Raw genomic sequence first — 22,359 nt, 5'->3', positions numbered from 1 at the left:
TTGCATGTGATAGAAAGTGACCATAACTGTCGTTATTAGTGCTATAAAAGCCAGCAAAACCTGCTCTTTCTGGAGAAGCTTTCACCACTTTCTGGAGGTCTGTCTAGCAGATTAGCCTGTACTTGATGAGGGTAAATGTGAAAGACCAAAGTTGGAGTGGGCCCTCCCTTTGAAATCAAAAGACTTCAGACAGAATCTTATGAGGAAGGAAGATTCCACGAGAGAATAAATCTGAGTGAGCTGCTGAAATTCTCCCTTCAGCAGTCTGGCTAAGCAGGCAGTGAATAGAAACTTTTGAATTGGTGTGTGACCTATGAGCATGTGTAACAAATGACTTTGTACATCTTGGAAACATTTGGAATGCTTGAGTGTCTGTGTGTGACATTTAAATGTGAGGAACACTTGAGTAAGTCTCAGAGTTAGCTGGAGTCAATAAATGCTTTAATCAATATGCCGTGGCATTTATAACTAGTACTGTAATTCCTCCTAAATCTCTAGGTGATTATGTCCTGTAACACACCACTTCCATGCTTTTGTTCACATGGTCCCAGCTGCTGCCAATCTCATCTGGAAGCAATTTCTTTTTACTCTGCATTTTCATGGTATTCAACTTGTATATTCCTTACAGTGTACATCATGTCTTGCCTTTTGTGATGGAGGCAATTTGTATGCATACCTTTTCCCCTAGAAGATGTAATAACTGTCAGACTCTGAGCCCACAGAGATTCCTGATGAGTTCCTGGGAGCCTGTCTCTGAGTGGCTCATAAATTCCCATTGGCTATTATTAAAGTCTTCTCTGTAGCTTCTGGTGTCTGATCTCTATTCCACCACCTGGAAATCTTGGTATCCTACTTCTCTTGCTCTGACCCAGCTACTCCTAGTAGGCCTGTTGATTCCAAAGAGGGCCATTATACTCTCTCTGCCTTTTATAACCCTCTGGATGTTTGGAATATAAGGCTTGTATCCTTGAGCCAGCTGGGAAGGTATTCTATAGTCCTCCACAGTACCTTACCTCCAGTAGTTCTTTCCAAGTCTGGTATCCCATGTCCCATGAATGATTTCCAGATAAGTGTCTTGCATTCTCCTTTTTTTTTTTTTCGTTTTTCTTAATTGTGATAAAATATACATAATTTAAAATCGATCATCTGAACCATTTTGGGTGTACAGTTCAGTGGTATTAAATATGTTCATATTCAACTATCATGACTATCCATCTCCAGAACTCTTTTCATCTTGCAAAACTGAAACACTGTACCTGTTAAACAAAAACTCCCTATTCCCCCACCCTCGCTAGCCTCTGACAACCACCATTCTACTTTCTGTCTCTATGTATTTGATTACTATAAACACATAAATGGAATCATATAGTGTTTATCTTCTTATGACTGGTTTATTTCACTTAGCACAATGTCCTTGAAGTTTATCCATGTTGTAGCATGTGTCGGAATTTCCTTTCTTTTTAAGGCCGAGTGATATTCCATTGTATGTATTTGGTTTATCCAGTCATCCATCAGTGGACAAGTGGGTTACTTCCATGTTTCAGCTATTGTGAATAATGCTGCTATGAATATGGTATATCCTTACATTCTCTCTTATTTTAGGTTTGTTTCTTTTTTATCCATGGCATTTCCTAAGAGACTGGATTTATTCTATTTCTATCTCTGTCAGTAAGACTCAGAAGAGGATTTGTATGTAAGTGATTGATTAAGGAAGTACTCCCAGGAGACTTAATAAGGCACTGGGGGAAGTAAAACTGGGAAGAGGACAAAGCCATCCCTGTGTGCAATTTTAGGGAGTCCCACAGAAGGTAGCATCAGCTCGATCCCCCAGGAGAACTTTTGGAATGTAAATTATGCTTTGGTGCTTTTACTCAAAACAAGAGCCCTGAGTTTCATACTCCGATACCCTCAGTCATCCTCTTTGGGATGTAAACTCCCAGGCACTTCTGGCTTTCTGTGTGCTTGGGCAGAGTGGCTCCAGCAGTCCCAGGGAAGTTCTCCAAATTAACATTGCAAGTCTGGGCTGTTGGAAGCAAAAGCACCCCAGAGCTTTTAGGGAAAGGGGCACGCAGAGAGAGCAGAGGGGTCTGGGAGGATCAGGGTAGAGCACCAGCAATGTCCACTTGAGCTTCTCACTGGGAGTTTATGTTCCAGTGTCTTGGGCACAAACCATCATTTACAATGCCCTTTCCATAGCCTTTCCAGGAAGCCTCTTGAGCATTCATAAAAATATGACTCCTAGTCACCTTCTCCAGTATACATTTCTGAGAGCATTTCTGAACATCACTACATAAGCCGTCTGAGAATAGCAATTATATATTTTCAGTTCCGAGAATCCAACCTCTTGACAGCGCACCCTGAATTCAAATGAATTTCTGCTTTTCTAGGCATAGGATCAATTAATTCAATAGCACATGAGGGAAGCCCCAAACAAAAGCAAAATTAGGAAGAAAAATTAGCCCACGTGTGCTTACTGGACTGAAGGTCTATTTTCATGCGTTGTATTTCTCGCTTTGAAACCAGGCATTAAGGAAAACAACCTTCTTGGGGACTCCAGGCACATTCTGCTTCACATGGGTGAGATCTCCTTGAGCAAATGATCTGGTCGTACTTGGGACTTTTCCTGATATTCAGAACTGGGAAACCACAGATCTGATTTTCTAAAACACTCCTTAGAGGTCCATTATTATCTTTGCAAGCCTGCTCCCATTGAAATTTGTTTTGAAGGTTGTTCACAAAGTTATAAGACTGATTTTCCTCTTACCAGCTGTGGAAGGAAAACATTTTGGGATAATATGGCAGACAAGGACATAATTAATGTTACTTTACAAACTCATATATATAACCTTGATTATATGAATACACATTTATACCAGTGTTCATGTTCCAGTGACTTCCTGTTGCTGGCAGTGCTGCATGGAGGGGAAGATGTTATTAAAATCCACAAATTCATCTCTCCCACTGTGAACATAACTTTTAATTTGACACTCATAAAAGTCATCAACTATAACCATAACCACCATTTTAAAGATAGAGGAAGTGAGGGCTTCCCTGGTGGCGCAGTGGTTGAGAGTCTGCCTGCAGATGCAGGGGACACGGGTTCGTGCCCCGGTCCGGGAAGATCCCACATGCCGCAGAGCAGCTGGGCCCGTAAGCCATGGCCGCTGAGCCTGCGCACCCGGAGCCTGTGCTCGGCAACGGGAGAGGCCACAACAGTGAGAGGCCCGCGTACCACAAAAAAAGAAAAAAAAAAAGATAGAGGAAGTGAGACAGACAAAGTTAATGGCATTTCACTGAAGTTATATTAATACAGTGGTAGATCTTTCCATGATCTAAAACTTACTCATTTTCAGTCAAAGATAAATTTCTTTCATGGGACATGACTATTATTGATTAGCAATATGGTTTAACTTTCCTCAAAAATGTGTCTCCCTTCTAGCCTCTGTTCTTTCTATTTGCCATATAAATTCTAGTTAATCCAAATGAGTTTTGAAACTCAGTGGTGAGATTGTGCTTTGTGCCATTGGAGCCTAAGGATCTTTGACTTTTGTAGTTCAGGATATGGAAATAGAATTGCACTGAGTGAAGTTTAAATCAGATTTAGAGTCAACCATTAAGTGATTTCTCTGTGCCTTGATCTCATCCATCTTCCAGGTATTATTCGACTTAATCCATACAACACTCTTATGAGAAGAGGTTATTGATCCCAATTTTACAATTGAATATAATAGTTGATCTTGAATACGGTTATAATATATAATCATTTTATCGCAGTATTCAGCAACATCATTTTCCTAAGTCCCATGATCATGTGGAATTTCTCATTTAAGAACCACATAACTGGTACTTATTGATACTTTGTCAAAATGGGTAAAAAAGATTGAGAAAAGTGATGACCTGATACTAAAAACAGTCCTTAAATATTATGAATATTACAAGCGGTATCTATAGGATTGGGAAATTTCTAAACATATATTTTGGAGAATAAGAGAAGGTAGTAATAAGTAGGGATTATGGGAAAAGATATCAGACTGTGTAAGGGCTTCCTAGTTAGCTCTTGCCAATGTAACTGAAGTTACTAATGGAATGTAAAAACAGTGTAACTGTGATATTAAACAAGCACAGTGCATGGCATATAATAATAAATCAGCTGTATTTTAGAGTCCTAGTGTATCTTATGAAGAGAATTCTCACTGGGTGAAAACCCTCGTAGGACCCATTGCTTTTCTAGTTACCCTTCGGTAATAACATAATCCTAAGGTCAGTTTAAGACATAAAACACAGTTCAACAATTAAAATATCTAGTCTGCTGTCATGCTAAAAACCTCATACTTTAATCTTGAAGTAGTAAAATGTCATACTTCAACCTTGATTTAAAGTTGAGACTTTTCTTCCTCCACAATTAGGTATTTTTAAAGCAGAAAAACTGTAGTTGGGGAAGAGAATCTTGTGCTGTTTCTTTCTTTCCCCACCTAGCACATGTGCTTCTATTTTGCTAACCTTAGTTTCTGAGTGCTGCAGATTGGACCACGAGGAGCGACGTGAGATCGGAGAAGCAGTAAAGTTTTTAACTAACTGAATGGCACTGTCCTGGTGATCTAGCATCTGCATCACATAATATGGGCCTAAAGTTGACTCTTAACTCTCATGGGCACCTTCATGGCTTCTTTCATGGCTTATCTTCCCCTACTGCAAGAAATTTCTCCCCTGTAATTCCCATGCGGAGGGCAAATGCATGGCTGATAGCTTACTTTTTTGATACCTAGGCATCTGGCAATACCTGGATCTTCTATAAGCCAAGTTTCAGCAAAGGTAGCCACATTAATTATTTTGAGCAGTAACGTGTTTAATATAGGGAATTATTGCTTTAAAAATTGTTGCAAGCATTGAGAGAGAAGATTCTAGGTTGAACGTTTAGGAATGACCATCAGAAAAATAAAGAACTGACTCACCAGGAAAGCTACTACCTCTGATATCACTACTGGAGCTATGGTGGAATTCAGAGCCAACTGCTGCCATTGATTACTGAAAAGGTCTTTGGGAGCACAGGGAACTAGAACGTGGACATTGTAGCCTTGACCATGGGTCAGCTAACCAAAGCATAACATCAGTGCTGCCACTTCAACCACCTCTACAACTACTCATTAACAAGGGAACTGGAGAATGGACACTGCTGCAGAGAAAACTCATATTCCCATGACTGTGCTTGCTAGCTGAAACAGCCAAATAACATATAGGAAAATAGATTCTGCTTTACTCATGCCTTCCAAGTCTCAAACAAGTGTTTCTAATCATCAGAAATGCATTTATATACAGAAATATAGCTCTAAGGAAGTCTGGGAGGTAATTTTAGCTTTCTGATTTTTCTAACGTGTGTGTGTGTGTGTGTGTGTGTGTGTGTGTGTGTGTTATTTTCCCCAGCTTTATTAGGTATAACTAACAAATAAAAATTGATATTTTGATATACATATACACTGTGAAATGACCACAATCAAACTAATTAACATATCCATCACCTCACATAATTACCCCCCCCTTTTTCTTTTTTGGTGTGATGAGAGCACTTGAGATCTATTTTTTTTTTTAGCAGATTTCAAGTATACATTAACTATAGTGACCATGCTGAACATTAGGTTTCCAAAACTTATTTATTTCATAACTGAAAGTGTGTATCCTTTGATCAATATTTCCCCTTTCCCTCATGCCCAGCCTCTGGTAACCACTATTTCTACTCACTGAAAACAATAAAATATTGATGAAAGAAACTGAAGAAGATACAAAAAATGGAGAGATATCCTATGTTCATGGATTGGAAGAATTAATATTGTTAAAACGTCCAGTATACCCAAAGTGATCTACAGATTCAGTTCAATTCCTATAAAAATTCCAATGGCATTTTCCACAGAAATAGAAAAAACAATCCTAAAATTCATATAGAACCACAAAAAACCCTGACTAGCTAAAGAAGTCTTGAGCAAGAAAAACAAAGCTGGAGACATCACATATCCTGATTTCCAATTATATTACAAAGCTATAGTAATCAAAAGAGGTTGGTATTGGTATAGATACAGCAAAAATATTTAATGGTGAAAGACTTGATGCATACCCCCTAAGAATGGAAAAAGAGAAAGGATGTTAATTCTTACCACTCCTAGTCAGTATTGTACTCTGGGTTCCAGTCAGTTTAATACAGTAAGACAAATAAAAAGCATGCAGATTGGAAAGAAGAAAATTAAAATGTCTTTATTTTACAACCTGATTGTCAGTGTAGACAATCCCTCAAAATCTTAACAAGAAAAAAAAAAGCTACTAGAACTATTTTTATTGAAGTATAGTTGATTTACAATGTTATATTAGTTTCAGGTGTACAGCATAGTGATTCAGAATTTTTATAAATTATATTCCATTCAAAGTTATTATAAAGTGGCTATAATTCCTTGTGCTATATAATATATCCTCATTACTTATCTATTTTATACATATTAGATTGTATCTCTTAATCCCATGCCCCTATATTGCCCCTGCCTACTTCCCTCTCCCCACTGGTAACCATTACTTTATTTTCTATATCTGTGATTCTGTTTCTGTTTTGCTATATATGTTCATTTGTTTTATTTTTTAGATTCCAGGTAGAAGCAATATCATACAGTATTTGTCTTCCTCTGTCTGACTTACTTCACTAAGCATAATATTTTCTAGGTCCATCCACATTGCTGCAAATGGCAGAATTTTATTTTTTTTTAATGGATGAGTAATTTTCCATTGTGTATGTATGCTACATCTTTTTAATCCAGTCATCTTTTTTAAAAAAATTGAAGTATTTACAATGTTGTGTTAGTTTCTGGTGTACAGCAAAGTGATTCAGTTACATATATATAATATATTATATATATATATATAATTTTAGATATTTTTTCCATTATAGCTTATTACAAGTTATTGAATATAGTTCCCTGTGCTATACATAGGACCTTGTTGTTTATCTATTTTATATATAGTAGTTCATATCTTCTAATCTCAAACTCCTAATTTATCCCTTCCTCACCCCCCCACCACTTTCCCCTTTGATAACCATAAGTTTGTTTTCTATGTCTGTTAGTGTTTCTGTTTTGTAAATAAGTTAATTTCTATCATATTTTATTTTCCACATATAAGTGATATCATATGGTATTTGTCTTTTTCTGTCTGACTTACTTCACTTATTATAATAATCTTTAGGTGCATCCATGTTGCTGCAAATGGCATTATTTCATTCTTTTTTATGACTGGGTAGTATTCCATTTTATATATATACACCACATCTTCTTCATCCATTCATCTACTGATGGACACTTAGGTTGCTTCCATGTCTTGGCTATTATAAATTGTACTGCTATGAACACTGGAGTACATGTATCTTTTTGAACTAAAGTGTTTGTCTTTTCTGGATACATGCCCAGGAGTGGGATTGCTGGATCATATGGCAACTCTATTTTCAGTTTTTTAAGGACCTCCATACTGTTTTCCATAGTGGTTGCACCAATTTACATTCCCACCAACAATGTAGGAGGGTTCCCTTTTCTCCACACCCTCTCCAGTATTTACTATTTGTAGACTTTTTAATGATGGCCATTCTGACCAGTATGAGGTGATACCTCATTGTAGATGTGATTTGCATTTCTCTAATAATTTGCGATATTGAGCATATTTTCATGTGTTTTTTGGCCATCTGTATGTCTTCTTTGGAGAAATGTCCATTTACGTCTTCTGCCCATTTTTTGATTGGTTCTTTTGGGTTTTTGTTATTGAATTGTGTGAGTTGTTTGTATGTTTTGGAAATTAAGCCTTTGTTGGTTGCCTCATTTGCAAATATTTTCTTCCAGTCAGTAGGTTGTCTTTTCATTTTGTTTATGGGTTCCTTTGCTGTGCAGAAACTTATAAGTTTTATTAGGTCCCCTTTGTTTATTTTTGTTTTCTTTCTATTGCCTTGGGAGACTGACCTAAGAAAACATTGGTACAATTTATGTCAGAGAATGTTTTGCCTATGTTCTCTTCTAGGAATTTTATGGTGTCATGTCTTATATTTAAGTTTTTAAGCTATTTTGAGTTTATTTTTGTGTATGGTGTGAGAGAGTGTTCTAACTTCATTGATTTACATATGGCTGTCCAGCTTTCCCAACACCATTTCAGTCATCTGTTGATAGGCACTTGTGTTGCTTCCATGTCTTGGTTATTGTAAATAGGGTTGCTGTGAACATTGGGGTGCATGTCCCTTATCAAATTAGTGTTTTCTTTTTTTTCCAGATATATACCAAGAGTGGAATTGCTGGATCCTATGGTAGTTATAATTTTAGTTTTTTGAGGGACCTCCATATTGTTTCCCATAGTGACTGCCCCAATTTACATTCCAGCAACAGTGTACAAGGGTTCCCTTTTCTCTGCATCCTTGCCAACATGTGCTATTTGTAGACTTTTTGATGATAGCCATTGTGACGTGTGTTAAGTGATATATCTTTGTTGTTCTCATTTGCATTCCTCTAATAATTAGCAATGTTGAGCATCTTTTAGTGTGCCTGTTAGCCATCTGTATGCCTTCTTTGGAAAAATGTCTATTCATTTTTTGATTGGGTTGTTTGTTTTTTGATATTGAATTGTATGGGTTGTTTATGTATTTCGGATATTAACATCTTGTTGGTCATATCATTTGAAAATATTTTTTCCCATTCAGTAGGTTGTCTTTTTGTTTTGTTGATGGTTTCCTTTGCTGTGCAGAAGCTTTTAAATTTAATTAGGTCCTATTTGTTTACTTTTGCTTTTATTTCTTTTGCCTTAGGAAATAGATGCAAAACATATTGCTATGGTTTATGTCAAAGAGTGTTCTGCTTATGTTCTCTTCCCATTTTATGGTTTCAGGTCTTACATGTAGGTCTTTAATTCATTTTTAGTTCATTTTTGTATATGGTATGAGGAAATAATCTAATCTCATTGTTTTACATGTGGCTCTCCTGTTTTCCCAGCACCAGTTATTGAAGAGACTGTCTTTTCTCCATTGTATATTCTTGCCTCCTTTGTTGTAGATTAATTGACCTTAAGTGCATGTGTTTATTTCTGGGCTCTTTATTCTGTTGCATTGATCTATGCATCAGTACCATGCTGTTTTGATTACTGTAGCTTTGTAGTGTAGTCTGAGGTCAGGGAGGGTGGTACCTCCAACTTTGTTCTTTTTTCTGAAGATTGCTTAAGCAATTCAGGGTCTTTTGTGGTTCCATATAAATTTTAGGATTATTTGTTCTAGTTTTGTGAAAAATGTCATGGGTATTTTGATAGGGTTTTTTATTAAATCTGTAGATTGCTTTGGGTAGTATGGCCATTTTAACAATACTAATTCTTCCAGTCCAAGAGTATGGCCATTTTAACAATAGCAATTCTTCCAATCCAAGAATACAGCATATCTTTCCATTTCTATGTACCGTCTTCACTTTCCTTCATCAGTGTATTAGAGTTTTCAGAGTATGGGTCTTTCATCTCCTTGGTTAAATTTATTCCTTGATATTTCATTCTTTTTGATGTGATTTTAAACTGGATTATTTTTTAACTCTCTATTTCTTTTTATTTTATTTAAAAATTTTTATTGGTGTATAATTGATTTACAATGTTGTGTTAGTTTCAGCTGTCCAGCAAAGTGAATCTGTTATACATATACATATATCCACTCTTTTTAAAATTCTTTTCCCATTTAGGCCATTACAGAGTATTTTTAACTTTTTATTTCTGATATCTCATTATTAGTGTAGAGAAAAGCAACAGATTTCTGTGTATTAATCTTGTATTCTGTGACTTTGCTGAATTCATTCATTAGTTCTAATAGATTTTTGGTGGAAACTTTAGGGCTTTCTATATAAAGTATCATGTCATCTGCAAATAGTGACAGTTTTACTTCTTCCCTTCCAGTTTTGAAGCCTTTTAGTCCTTTTCCTTGTCTGATTGCAGTGGTTTATGACTTCCAATATTATGTTAAATAGAAGTGGAAAGAGTGGGCATCCTTGTCTTCTTCTTGAATTTAAAGAAAATGCCTTGAGCTTTTCACCATTCAGTATGATGTTAGCTGTGGGTTTGACATAAATGGCCTTTATTGTGTTGAGATATGCTCTCTCTATACCAACTTTGGTGAGAGTTTTTATCATTAATGGATGTTGAATTTTGTCAAAGACTTTTTCTGTGTCTATTGAAATGATCATGTGATTTTTTTCCCCCTTCCTTTCAATTGTTCAAATTATCTCTTTCTTCTTGATTCAGTCTGGGCAGGTTATATGTTTCTAGAAATTTGTCTTTTTTTTAGACTGTCTAATTTGTTGACATATAACTGTTCCTAGAATTCTCTTATGATTGTTTGTATCTCTGTGGTATTTGTTGTTGTGTCTTCTCTTTCATTTCTTATTTTGTTTATTTGGGTTCTCTCTCTTTTCTTTGTGAGCCTGGCTAAAGGTTTATCAATTTTGTTTATCTTTTCAAAAAACTAGCTCTTGGTTCATTGATCTTTTCTGGGTTTTTTTTTTTTTTTGTCTCTGTATTCTTTATTTCCTCTTTCGTATTTATTATTTCCTTCCTCTGCTGACTTTGGGCTTTGTTTGTTCTTATGTTTTTAATTTCTTCAGATGATAGGTTGTTTATTTGAGACTTTTCTTCTATCTTGAGGGAGGCCTGTATTGCTGTGAATTTCCCTCTTAGAATGGCTTTTGCTGCATCCCATAGATTTTGGAGTTGTGCTTCCATTTTCATTTGTCTTGAGTTATTTTCTCATTTCCTCTTTGGTTTCTTCATTGATAGATTGGTCTTTTAGTAGTGTCTTGTTTAGTCTCCACATGTTTTTTCTTTTCCCATTTTTTCTTTCTATAATTGATTTCTAGTTTCATACTATTGTGGTTAGAGAAAAATGCTTGATAAAATTTCGATCCTCTTAAATTTGTTGAGGCTTGTTTTCTGTATTCTGCTGCTTTTGAATGTAATGTCCTGTAGATATTTATTAAGTTCACCTTGTCTATTGTAGCATTTAAGACCACTGTGGCCTTACTGATTTTCTATCTAGATGATTTGTCTAATGAAAACAGTAGGGTGCTAAAGTCTCCTATTATTATTATATTATTGTAAAGTTCTCCCTTTATGTTCTTTGGTATTTGCTCTTTTTTAAAAAAATAAATTTATTATTTATTTGTTATTTTATTTTTGGCTGTCTTGGGTCTTTGTTGCTGTGTGCGGGCTTTCTCTAGTTGCAGCGAGCAGGGGCTGCTCTTCGTTGCGGTGCATGGGCTTCTCATCGCGGTGGCTTCTCTTGTTGTAGAGCATGGACTCCAGGTGCGTGGGCTTCAATAGTTGTGGCACGCAGGCTCAGTAGTTGTGGCTCTCGGGCTGTAGAGTGCAGGCTCAGTAGTTGTGGAGCACGGGCTTAGTTACTCCACGGCATGTGGGATCTTCCTGGACAAGGGCTTGAACCCGTGTCCCCTGCATTGGCAGGCAGATTCTTAACCACTGTGCCACCAGGGAAGCCCAGTATTTGCTTTTTATATTTAGGTGCTCCTGGACTTCCCTGGTGATGCTGTGAAGTGAGTCTCTTGTAGGCAGCATATACAAGGGTCTTTTAAAAAAAAATTCAATCAGCTACTCTATGCCTTTTTATTGGAGCATTTAGTCCATTGACATTTAAAGTAATTATTGATAGGTATGTACTTAATGCCATTTTATTACTTGTTTTCTGGTTGTTTTTGTAGTTCTCTGTTCATTTCATCTCCTTTTTGTTTCTTCCCTTGTGGTTTGATGATTTTCTTTAGTAGTATGCTTTTGTTTCTTTCTTTTTAGGCTTTTTGACTCTGTTATAGGTTCTTGATTTGTGTTTACCATGGGGTTCATATATGTTGAGCTATAAGTATATCTACTTGTTTTAAACTGGTAGTCATTTAAGTTCAAACACATTCTAAAAATGTTTTACTCCCTTTCCTCACATTCAGTGTTTTTGATGTTATATTTTACATTTTCATGTTTATCACTTAACTGTTTATTGTAGTTATAGTTGGTTTGATAGTTTTTTTGTCTCTTAATCTGCATGCTAGCTTAAGTGGTTGATCCTTAGTCCTTATTATATATTTGCCTTTCCTAGTGGGATTTTCCCTATCCTGTAGATTCTTTTTTTCTGCTTAGAGAAGACTCTTTAACATTTATTTTAGGGTAGGCTTAATACTGATGAACTCTTTTAGTTTTGCTTGTCTGAAAAATTATTTATGTCCACTTTGATTCTAAATGATAATCTTGCTGAGAAGAGTATCCTAAGATGCAGGGTTTTCCCTTTAAGTACTTTGAATATATCATGCCAGTCCCTTCTTGCCTGAAAAGTTCCTGCAGAGAAATCAGCTGATAATTTTATGAGGATTCTCTTGTATATAATGCTGTTTTTCCCTTGCTGCCTTTAGAATTCTCTCTCTAACTTTTGTAATATTAATTATATGTCTTGATGTGGGTCCACTTGCGTTCATCTTGTTTGGGACCCTCTGTGCTTCCTATACCTGGATATCTGTTTCTTTCTTCAGGTGTGGGAAGTTTTTGGCCATAATTTCCTCAAATATATTTTTTATCCCCTTCTCTCTATCTTCTCCTTCCGGGACCCCTGTGCTGCAAGTGTTGGTATGCTTAATATTATTCTAGAGATCTCTTAAACTCTTTTCTTTTTTTAAAAAAATTGTTATTCTTTTTGCTGTTCAGATTGGATGATTTCTTTGGTGAAGTATCTGTTCAAATCTTTTGGTGGGAGAGCTGGATATGACATGAATGCAAGTCACGTCTTTCCTCAGGGTGTGCTGGCAGCTATCACCTTGATAGGGGGTGGGGCTGGAGATGGAGTGGCTAGAATTGGAGCCAGGTATGAGGCAAGACTTCCCTTATGCTCAGTGGCTGTCACCATCCTATCAGGGGCCGGGTCTGATCCCAAGATGCTGGAGCAGAAGCCCCAGGCATCAGGTCTGAGATGGCTCTGTGTGTACTCTCCCGTCTCCCAGCATTGGAACCCTGCCTCAGAGAGCAGGAGTGATGAAGCAAGGCGGGCCTGTGTGGGCTCTTGGCTTGTGTTGATCATAGATGGAGGTTTGAGCTGTCTCCCATATGCTGCCTGTGCAGGTGCCTTCAACTGTTTCCCTTTCTCTGTGCAGGTGCATCCTTGGGTGAAAGTCCCCTTTGTCCCTCACAGCCAATCCCCAGCCCCAGCCTCCACCACTCCTGCCCTGTCGTGGAATGGCTCCACAGGGCAGATGGGGCCTGTGTGGACTCTCGGTGTGTACTGTGGCATGACCTGTGCTAGAGCACCTGCTGTTAGAGTTCTGGGCTGCTTTTGATGTGCTGCTTAAGTAAGCACCAACAGTGGCTGCCACTGGCCCACCGGGCTCCACCCTGGAACCAGGTCATCTCTGCATCCCATGGCTGAATTTCCTCCTTGGTCATGGCAGCCCTGGATCCTGTGCCACATTGTGATGTGGAGTAAGTGGAGCTGGAGTGTTTGCTTGGATCTGGCTGGGGCGCTCACCGGAGCGGGGAAACCACTAGAGCAGTCTTCTAGCTGCCCTCTCCACCCTGCCTTGGGGGCAAGCCAGCATGTGTACACATTCCTCATGGAGTCCAGACTTCCCACAGCCTTCCTGTTAGTCCCAGTGGTCCTCCAACCAGCCAAGGCAGCTTGTCTCCCCTGTGCGGGATGGACCCGGGGACTGGGATGCCCAACCTGTGGCTCTTACTGCTCTCTCCCCAGGGCACGTCTCCACCCATGTTTTCTCCCTTTTCCTTTGAGTGCCCTCCTAGGGGCACAGGTCCTGCCCTGTTCGCTTTTCTTCTCTTCCTACTAGATTATATGTAGATCTTTCTTACAGCCTCCATTGCACAGGAGTCTTTCTGCCAGTTTCCAGTTACTTTTTAGTGAGAATTGTTCCACGTATAGATGTATTTTTGATGTATCTCTGGGGGAGGTGAGTTCCTTGTCCTCCTATTTTGCTATCTTGAATGGGATCTCTCCAGTATACTTCTCTTTTATTAGTCACCGGAGCTGGTGGTAGCAGTAGATTCTGCCTGGAGTAATTGTTCAGACTGGTGGTTGTGCCATGAGTAATACAAGTCTTTTGTCTCTGACCAAGGGGTTTCACGTCCTCTGCCAGCATCAGATTTTAAGACCTTCTCTAACTGTACAGTAATTTACAAAGTATGGGCAGTGAAAGTGAGACCAGCGCTGTGATCCAGCCTGCTTTTTCCTCTGTGGTTTCTCTCCACCCCCATGAATAACTTGGTTCCTAGGCTCCACGCACCTCCCCTGACTCCTGCCCCCTGGGGTCTGCGCCACTTACGAAAAGAAACCCTGTATTTTATAATAATGTTGGTGAAATATTAAAGTAAAAAGACACCACTTGCAATAGCCCTTCAAAATATAAAATACTTAGGAATAAATATAACAAAAGATGTATAATATTTGAATGTTGAAAACCAAAAAACAGTGATGAGAAAAAATTTAAAAGACCTAAACAAATAGAGAGGGATGCTATTTCCATGGATTGGGAGACTCAGCATGATAAACATGTCTATTCTCATCAAATTAATCTATAAATTCAATACAATATTCATTGATATCCCAAGAAGCTTTTTTTTGTTAAAATTGACAGGCTGATTTAAAAATGTTATGGAAATACAAAGGACCTCAATTTTGTAATTAAAGAACGAAACTGGATGACTACTCGAGACTTATTATAAAACCATAGCAGTCAAGACAGGGTAGTATTGGTGAACGGAGAGTGATAAAGATCAATAGACATGAATCCAGAAATAGTCCCTCACGAATATGGTCAACTGATTTTCAACAAAAGTGCCAAGGTAATTCAATAGAGGAAGAACAGACTTTTTAACAGAGAGTGCTGAAACAAGTATACATCCACATTCGAAAAATGAAATGACCCATGTATCATACCATATTTAACAGTGAATGCAAAATGGATCATAGGCTATTAAATGTAAAATCGGAAACTATGAAATTTCTAGAAGTAAACCTAGAAGAAAATCGTGTGACCTTGGTTAAACAAAAATTTCTTAGCTGGGACACATGAAACATAAAACACAAAAGAAATATACATAAAAGAAAAAGATTAATAAATTGGACTTCATCAAAATTTAAAATGTCTGTTCTTTGAAAGATACTATTAAAAATGTAAGTAAAGTCATAGACTGAGAGAAAATATTTGCAAAACACATATCAGGATTTATATTCAGAATGTATAAAGAACTTTCAAAACTCAATAGTAAAATAACAAAATCCAATTTAAAAAATGAGCAAGATATTTGAACAAATACTTCACCAAAGAGGAGGTTTTGATGGCTGATTGCAAATAAGCACATTAAAATATATTTAACATCATTAGTTACTGTGGAAAGTTACTGTGGAAACGCAAACTGAAGCAATGAGATACCACATATATTTAGCAGAATAACAAAAAGGAGAAAAGAAAGAACCCTGCCCCTAACTCTTCCCCCACCCCAGCCCCAATCTGACAATTCCAAGTGTTGGTGATTATATGAGGATATGGAACACCTGGGATTTTTATACACTGCTGAGGGGAATATAAAATAAAAGAGCCATTTTGGAAAACAGTTTGGCCGTTTCTTATAAACAAATAATTACTATAGGGCCAGAAATCCCATTCCTTGGTATTTACATAAGAGAAATGAAAACATATGTCTACACAAAGACCTGTATGCCTATATTTATAGCAACCCAAATGCCCATCAGTTGGTAAATAGATAATCAAAACACCTATACAATGGAACAGTGCTCATTAATAAAAAGAAATGAAGTGCTGATACATGCAACAATAAGACATACAGGAAAAAGTAAAACTATAGAGACAAATTACATCAATAGTTGTTAGGCACTGGGGGCAGAGGGCAGGAATTTAAATTTACTACAAAAGGGCATGAGGGAACACTTTGATAGAAATAATATCTTAATTGTGATGGTAGTTACAAAACTGTTTACATGTGTCAAAATGCACAAAACTGTACACCAAAAGTGAATTTTACTGTATGTAAGTAAAAAAGTGGTGGGGAGTAATGAAAAGATTTACACATAGAATTAAGTCTAAATACTAGTTACAAATTTGGTTGCAGTATCATACTCAGAGTGATAATTCTTGCAAAAAGATATTAAAATAAATAATATTTGAAATAAGGAACTGGATTCAAAATCAGAGTTTATGTATTGTATTTTTAAATTAGAAATAATAAAAATAAATGTACCTAAGCTTTCAATTCAAGCAATTGTAAAGAGAATGATGAAATAAGTCAAAGGAGACCAGGAGGAAGAAACTAATAAAGGTAAAAGCAGATTTTAGTAGATTAGAAAATAGGAGGAAGAAGATTTGGTTAATAAATCCCAAAAATATTTATTGAGGAAACTATAAAATAAATTGCTGCCCAAATACTGAAGAAATCAAATGATACCAGGAATTGGAATAGGTTGTAACCACAGATAAGAAGATACAAAATATAAGAGAATGAGATGAGAAACTTAATGCTGTGCTAACTTTTCAATTTCTTTTATTTAACGTAGCATTTATTTATCCTGTTTAAGTAATAGTTTTCATGGCAGAAATATGTGGAAAAGAATACTTAAAATCACTCATAATCCTATCAGTAATAACTGTATTATTACTGTTATTATTACTATTATGTTATTGCAGGTATAATTTGCTACCTGTCTATCTCCATATTTATCTATCGATACATTGTAGTTTTCATAAAAAGAGGATAATTCTCTACATTATGTATATTTCTAGAAGCAGAATTCCTGGATAAAATTACATAAAAATTTTTAAGAATTTGTTCTCAAATTGTCCTCCAGAAATAACATAATCCAGAAATCCAGAGATAACATAATTATCTTGTGAGCAGAGTATGAGTGCCTACTTCCCTACCCATTTGCCAATACTGAGTATTAGATTTTTAGTACCCATTTGTCAATACTGAGTATTAGATTTTTTTTCAATCTTTGCAATTTAACATGTGAAAAGTGGCATTTAATTTTTAAAATAAATTTTAAAAAATTAATTAATTTTTGGCTGTGTTGGGTTTTTGTTGCTGTGCATGGGCTTTCTCTAGTTGCGGTAAGCGGGAGCTACTTTTCGTTGTGGTGCACGGGCTTCTCATTGCGGTGACTTATCTTGTTGTGGGGCACGGGCTCTAGGCGCCCAGGCTTCAGTAGCTGTGGCACACGGGCTCAGTCATCATGGCTCGTGGGCTCTAGAGCGCAGGGTCAGTAGTTGTGGCGCACAGGTTTAGTTGCTCTGCGGCATGCAGGATCTTCCCAGACCAGGGTTCAAACCCGTGTCCCCTGCACTGGCAGGAGGATTCTTAACCACTGTGTCACCAGGGAGGTCCCAATCTTATGCTTTTTATACCCAAATGTTACATGTTCTTCAAAGAAACCCTAGAAAATTCAGATAAGGGATGAAATTAAGAAAATAAAAGCACCCATAATCCTGTACCTAGAAAAAGTTATGGTGTATATTTATATTCTAAGCTTTATTAAAAGGTGGTATGTATTTGGTCATATTTAAAATGATTTTCAGATTTCAGTGGCTCTACGTCCTGCCCCTTATCTGCCTATATATGAAGTGATTTCTCTCCCTAAACATTTCTAAGAATCCCCAAGATTACTTACACATGTAAAATAGCTGTTTCTCAACTGTGTCACTTACCTTCTGGGATTCTCTGACAGAAGGAAAATGTTTTCTTATAGGAAATCAAAGCTTCTGATGCGAGCTCTTTGCTTTCCTTTTATTACCATGTTCATTGGTCTCATTTGTCCCTAAGCAGTGCCCAGAAACCTGCTGTTGCTCTTCTGCTCTTGGATTATTTGCCTCACTGAATGCCTCTCACCAGACCTCTGACCCCTGACTGCCTTGCCACCTTGGGTTGTTAGCATTGTGCCACCTCCTCCAATCTTGTGAATCTGGGCTGCCATGGATTGCTGTCCTCATTGTTGTCCTTCTCTAGCTGGTACCAGTCTCTCTTGCTTCACCAAACCTGTTGTCCCTTGATTTTCATTGCTCACCTCTCTCACCAGCCAGGAGGACAATGCCTTCACCTTCTTTTCTTGTGTTCAACTCTTTTCAGAGTGGCGTCCCCATAGCAGAGTTGTTTAGATGTCCAGTACATAGCTTTTATTTCTACCACAGCCCTTTCCTTTCTAGGGGTTTTGGGCTCTCTGGGCTTGGGGGAAGGCTGGGGAAACTAATGGGAGTGAGATGAGGTTCTTCTGCCCTTCCTTCCCTTGCCCCTTCTAATTCCTAGGACCTGCTGCTATTTCTGGTGCAAGGTGCCAGATTTCCTCTTTCATGTTGATATATTCTTTGGACCTCCACGTTCTTTCTTATGTTGAGTCTGGCCTGGCTTTTCTCAGGTCTTCTCTCCTCACAGATCCTCTCATTTATGTCTACATATCTGATGCCCAATTTTAGACAGTTTCAGTTGTTTTCTGTGGGTCCAAAGAGCAAGGGACCTCTTTAAGGTGTCTAAACATTCCATGAAGGTTAAGCAGTTTTCCAGTATTCTATGACAGTCTTACTCAACAAGTGGTTTGAGAAATTCTGAGATCTAGAGAAAGTGTCCCAAGGAGTTCATGGTATCAAAAGCAATAATGGTGCCTGCTTACATTTATATTAAAGATCAGCAGATAAAATAATTGTTTAAAAAATATCCCTTTAAAAGTGGACATATAGTTCTTCAATATGTAGTTAGTGCACAACGTGGAGATCAAATGAATGTGCTTGTGACTCAGTCACTTAGCCAGACACGGTGAATTGAATATCAACCACCAGCCATTGCTGGACTTGGCCATCACACAGCTGTAAATTATTTTTATTCATAATTATAAAATTATTATTAAGGCTAGACAATTATTTAAGACCATGACATAAGGAACACAGAAACTGCTATATATCAAGTTAATGAAGAATATAAAATATTAATAATTCTCAGATTTTCTTCAATATGAACATCACCAAATCTGTAAGCTGCATCCATTAGATCAAAATTCTCATGTAGCACATTAGGAGATATAAGAATAATTTAAAAATTATTATTTAAATGGAGAATATTAGAAGACTTTTCATGTGTGGGAATAAAGACTTTTTAACCACATGTGTTACAATTAGGAGAGTGTGCATAAGCAGACAAATGAAACAAAATATGAAAATACTAATTGTATTTTTTTGCATGTAAAATATAAGAATATCAGACATCCATAATAAAATAGTTTTTAATTTATTTTATGCTGTAATTCATAGTTAAATTTAATTATACTCTTGGCTCCCAAGTATCAATATAGTATACTTTAAAAATGATACTTTTTCTTACATATTTAGTCTACATTAACTGGCATGTAAAAAGTCAAAACTTGTTTTTGTACATAGTGGTCATATATTATATGTAAATGTACAATTGTTAAAGATTGCATTTAAATAGAATTTATAATACATTTTCAACCTAAAATCATGTCATTATAACATGCAGTATAAAAAAATGGCAGACCCATTAACAAATATCTAAGGGATTGAAGACATTCTCTGTACTGTTCAATGTGGTAGCAACCAGCTGCATGCAGCTATTACAATTTAAATTAATTAAAATGAAATAAAATTTAAAATTTAGTTTCCTATTTACACTAGCCACATCCCAATTGCTCAAATAGTGCATGTGACTGGTGGCTATCATATTGGATGGTGCAGTTGTATGACATTTGCATCATTGTTCATAGAAAATTCTATCTGACAGTGTTGATCTATATTATTGTGAAAGGGATTTGTTAGTTAAAATAGTAGGAAAGGCTGCTTTATGTGTTAAAGTTATTCTTGCTAATGTCTTTTCCATGATTATAAGTATTTAGAGAGTAGAATTTATGCCTAACCAGGACTGGTCCATGCTGGACACTAAATACATACAAATACACTTATTTTATCCCAGTACCAATAATGAAGACAACAACAGACAGTGAGCCACAGCCACCGCCCGCCTCTACAGGAGACCCTCCAACACTAGCAGTAGGGCACAGTGACGTGCACACAGTAGGCGACCAATAAACGCCTACACGAAGGAGTGACGACTTAGCAAGAAGGAAGCCACCTTCTACCACGCCTGCCTTCCCCCAGAACTACATTTCCCGGTACGCTTGGCGCCACGTGCTCTTGTGAAGTATAAAGAGAGGCAGTTACTTCCTACTGCCCCTATCCGCCTTCGCCTGGCGGTGCCACAGTGTTTCCTGGGAAAGGCAGTTGTAGCGTTGGTGGTCAAGCCCCAGCAAAGAGAGCGCAAACTAAACTTCCCAGCAAGCAGGGCGCCGGCCTGGGAAGAGGGGAAGATGGCGGACGCTGAAGATGGTGTTTTGTGGCCTGCGGGAGCCTCCCGTGCTCCAATTTCGTTCAGCTTCAATCGCACGTCTGCCCGGAGATGGCTGGTGGGAGACGCGGCTCCGGAGAAGGATTTCTTGAAGACCAAAAAACGGACGGAGCTGCAGAGTGTGCAGCCCTCAGAAGCCCCCAAGGAACTTGTCATCCCTTTGATCCAGAATGGCCATCTTAGGCAGCCACCGACCCAGGCCCCTGGGCCATCCGCACATACTGAGGTCTTGGTGGATGGGATGCTGTCCCAGGCTGTGAAGGAGCTCATTGAGGAATCCACGAAGTCTCTGGAGGAGAGAGAGAATGCGGGTGTGGACCCCACGCTCGCTATCCCCATGATCCGGAAAGGATGCACGCGCGACGGGGAAGGGGCAGACAGCGAACCCCGGGCTGAGACAGTGCCGGAGGAGGCTGATTATGAGGCAGTCCCTGTAGAGGCCTATGGGCTGGCCATGCTGCGGGGCATGGGCTGGAAACCTGGCGAGGGCATCGGCCGTACCTTCAATCAAGTGGTGAAGCCCCGTGTCAGCTCACTGAGGCCCAAGGGGTTAGGGCTGGGCACCAACCTGACTGAGGTCCAGGCCCTGGCCCCCACAGGCCCCCACCACCTGCTGAGGCCAGATGAGGAGCAAGAGAAGGATAAGGAAGACCAGCCTCAGGGACTGGTGCCTGGAGGAGCTGTGGTGGTTCTTTCTGGCCCTCACCAAGGCCTCTATGGGAAGATGGAAGGCCTCAACCCTGACAATGCTCGGGCCATGGTCCGTCTGGCTGTGGGGAGCCGCATGGTGACTGTTAGTGAGTACTGCCTGCGACCTGTCTCCCAGCAGGAGTTTGACAAGAACTCCTTGGATCTGAGCCACGTGAGCAAAACTTCCCCAAGGCAACAGAATGGAGCAACCTCGTCATGGAAGGCCCTTCAGGATCAGGACCTCCACGTCCGGCAGGAGGACTCAGCGAGGAAGCGGAAACACCATCCAGACCGGTGGGACCCTGAGCATCTCAGATGGAGACAGGATGGGCCTGCAGCCAAGGTTGAGAAAGCAGCTCCCAGGAGTCAGCACTGGCTGCACAGGGACCTGCGTGTGCGGTTTGTGGACAAGCTGCACAAGGGTGGCCAGTATTACAACACCAAGATGACAATCGAAGATGTCCTGAGCCCGGATACCTGTGTGTGTCTGACAGATGAAGGCCAGGCCCTGGAAGGCCTGAGGGAGGGCATGCTGGAGACCCTAGTCCCCAAGGTCCAGGGCAACCGGGTGATGGTGGTGCTGGGGCCATGGGCTGGAAGGGTGGGCCGTCTGCTGGACCGCGACAGAGAGCAGAGCCGGGCTCTTGTGCAGCTGCAGAGAGAGAATCGGGTGGTGGAGCTTCACTATGATGCCATCTGCCAGTATGTGGGCCCCAGCGACTCGGAGGACTGACCTGTGGACACACTTCCATCACCCAGGTTGTTACCAATCCCATACAGTATGAAAAGCCTGCCTTCACGAAGGTGGTGGTGGGGTCATGGTTCCGCCCTCCACTTGCAGTGCAGCCCTGGGACAGGATGGACCAGAAGGGAGGCTAGAAACAAACCCAGTATTTACCAGAACTTAGTATATAATAAAAACCAGTTCAAATGCTTTGTAAAAGAAAAAAAAAAAAAGACAACAGCAGAAGGAACAATGTCACCATATATTTTGATACACTTTATGTTGTATGAAGTGCTTTGGTGTAAATGTTCTCATTTGAGTTTAAAAACAGTTTCAGGAGTTGGCAGTGATTATTACTCCCATTTTACAGTTGAGAAGTCTGAAATTCAGGGAAGTGAATGGACTTTTCTAGATGATAACAGCAATAATATTAACAGATGGTTTTTGATCATAAATTTTAAATGGTGGTTAATAGCTAATGTCTGTTGACAGTTAATATT

At 38.7% G+C, this 22,359-nt stretch overlaps 1 protein-coding gene across 1 annotated transcript; it reads left to right on the top strand.

The window, feature by feature from the left end:
* Window positions 1-20,407: 20,407 nt before the first annotated feature.
* Window positions 20,408-21,868, top strand: LOC309964218 (G-patch domain and KOW motifs-containing protein-like; the record flags this gene model as incomplete). Its single annotated transcript, XM_082843006.1, has 1 exon — window positions 20,408-21,868. The coding sequence occupies one exon, from the start codon at window positions 20,408-20,410 to the stop codon at window positions 21,866-21,868; it is 1,461 nt and encodes a 486-aa protein (XP_082699132.1).
* Between the last annotated feature and the right edge of the window lie 491 nt (window positions 21,869-22,359).

The sequence above is a fragment of the Leucopleurus acutus genome (genome assembly GCF_964270905.1).
Source record: "Leucopleurus acutus genome assembly, chromosome: 7".
In the NCBI taxonomy this organism is placed as follows: Eukaryota; Metazoa; Chordata; class Mammalia; order Artiodactyla; family Delphinidae; genus Leucopleurus; species Leucopleurus acutus.
Note: the sequence above shows the minus strand (reverse complement) of the source record. Positions and strands in the feature narration are given on the sequence as shown.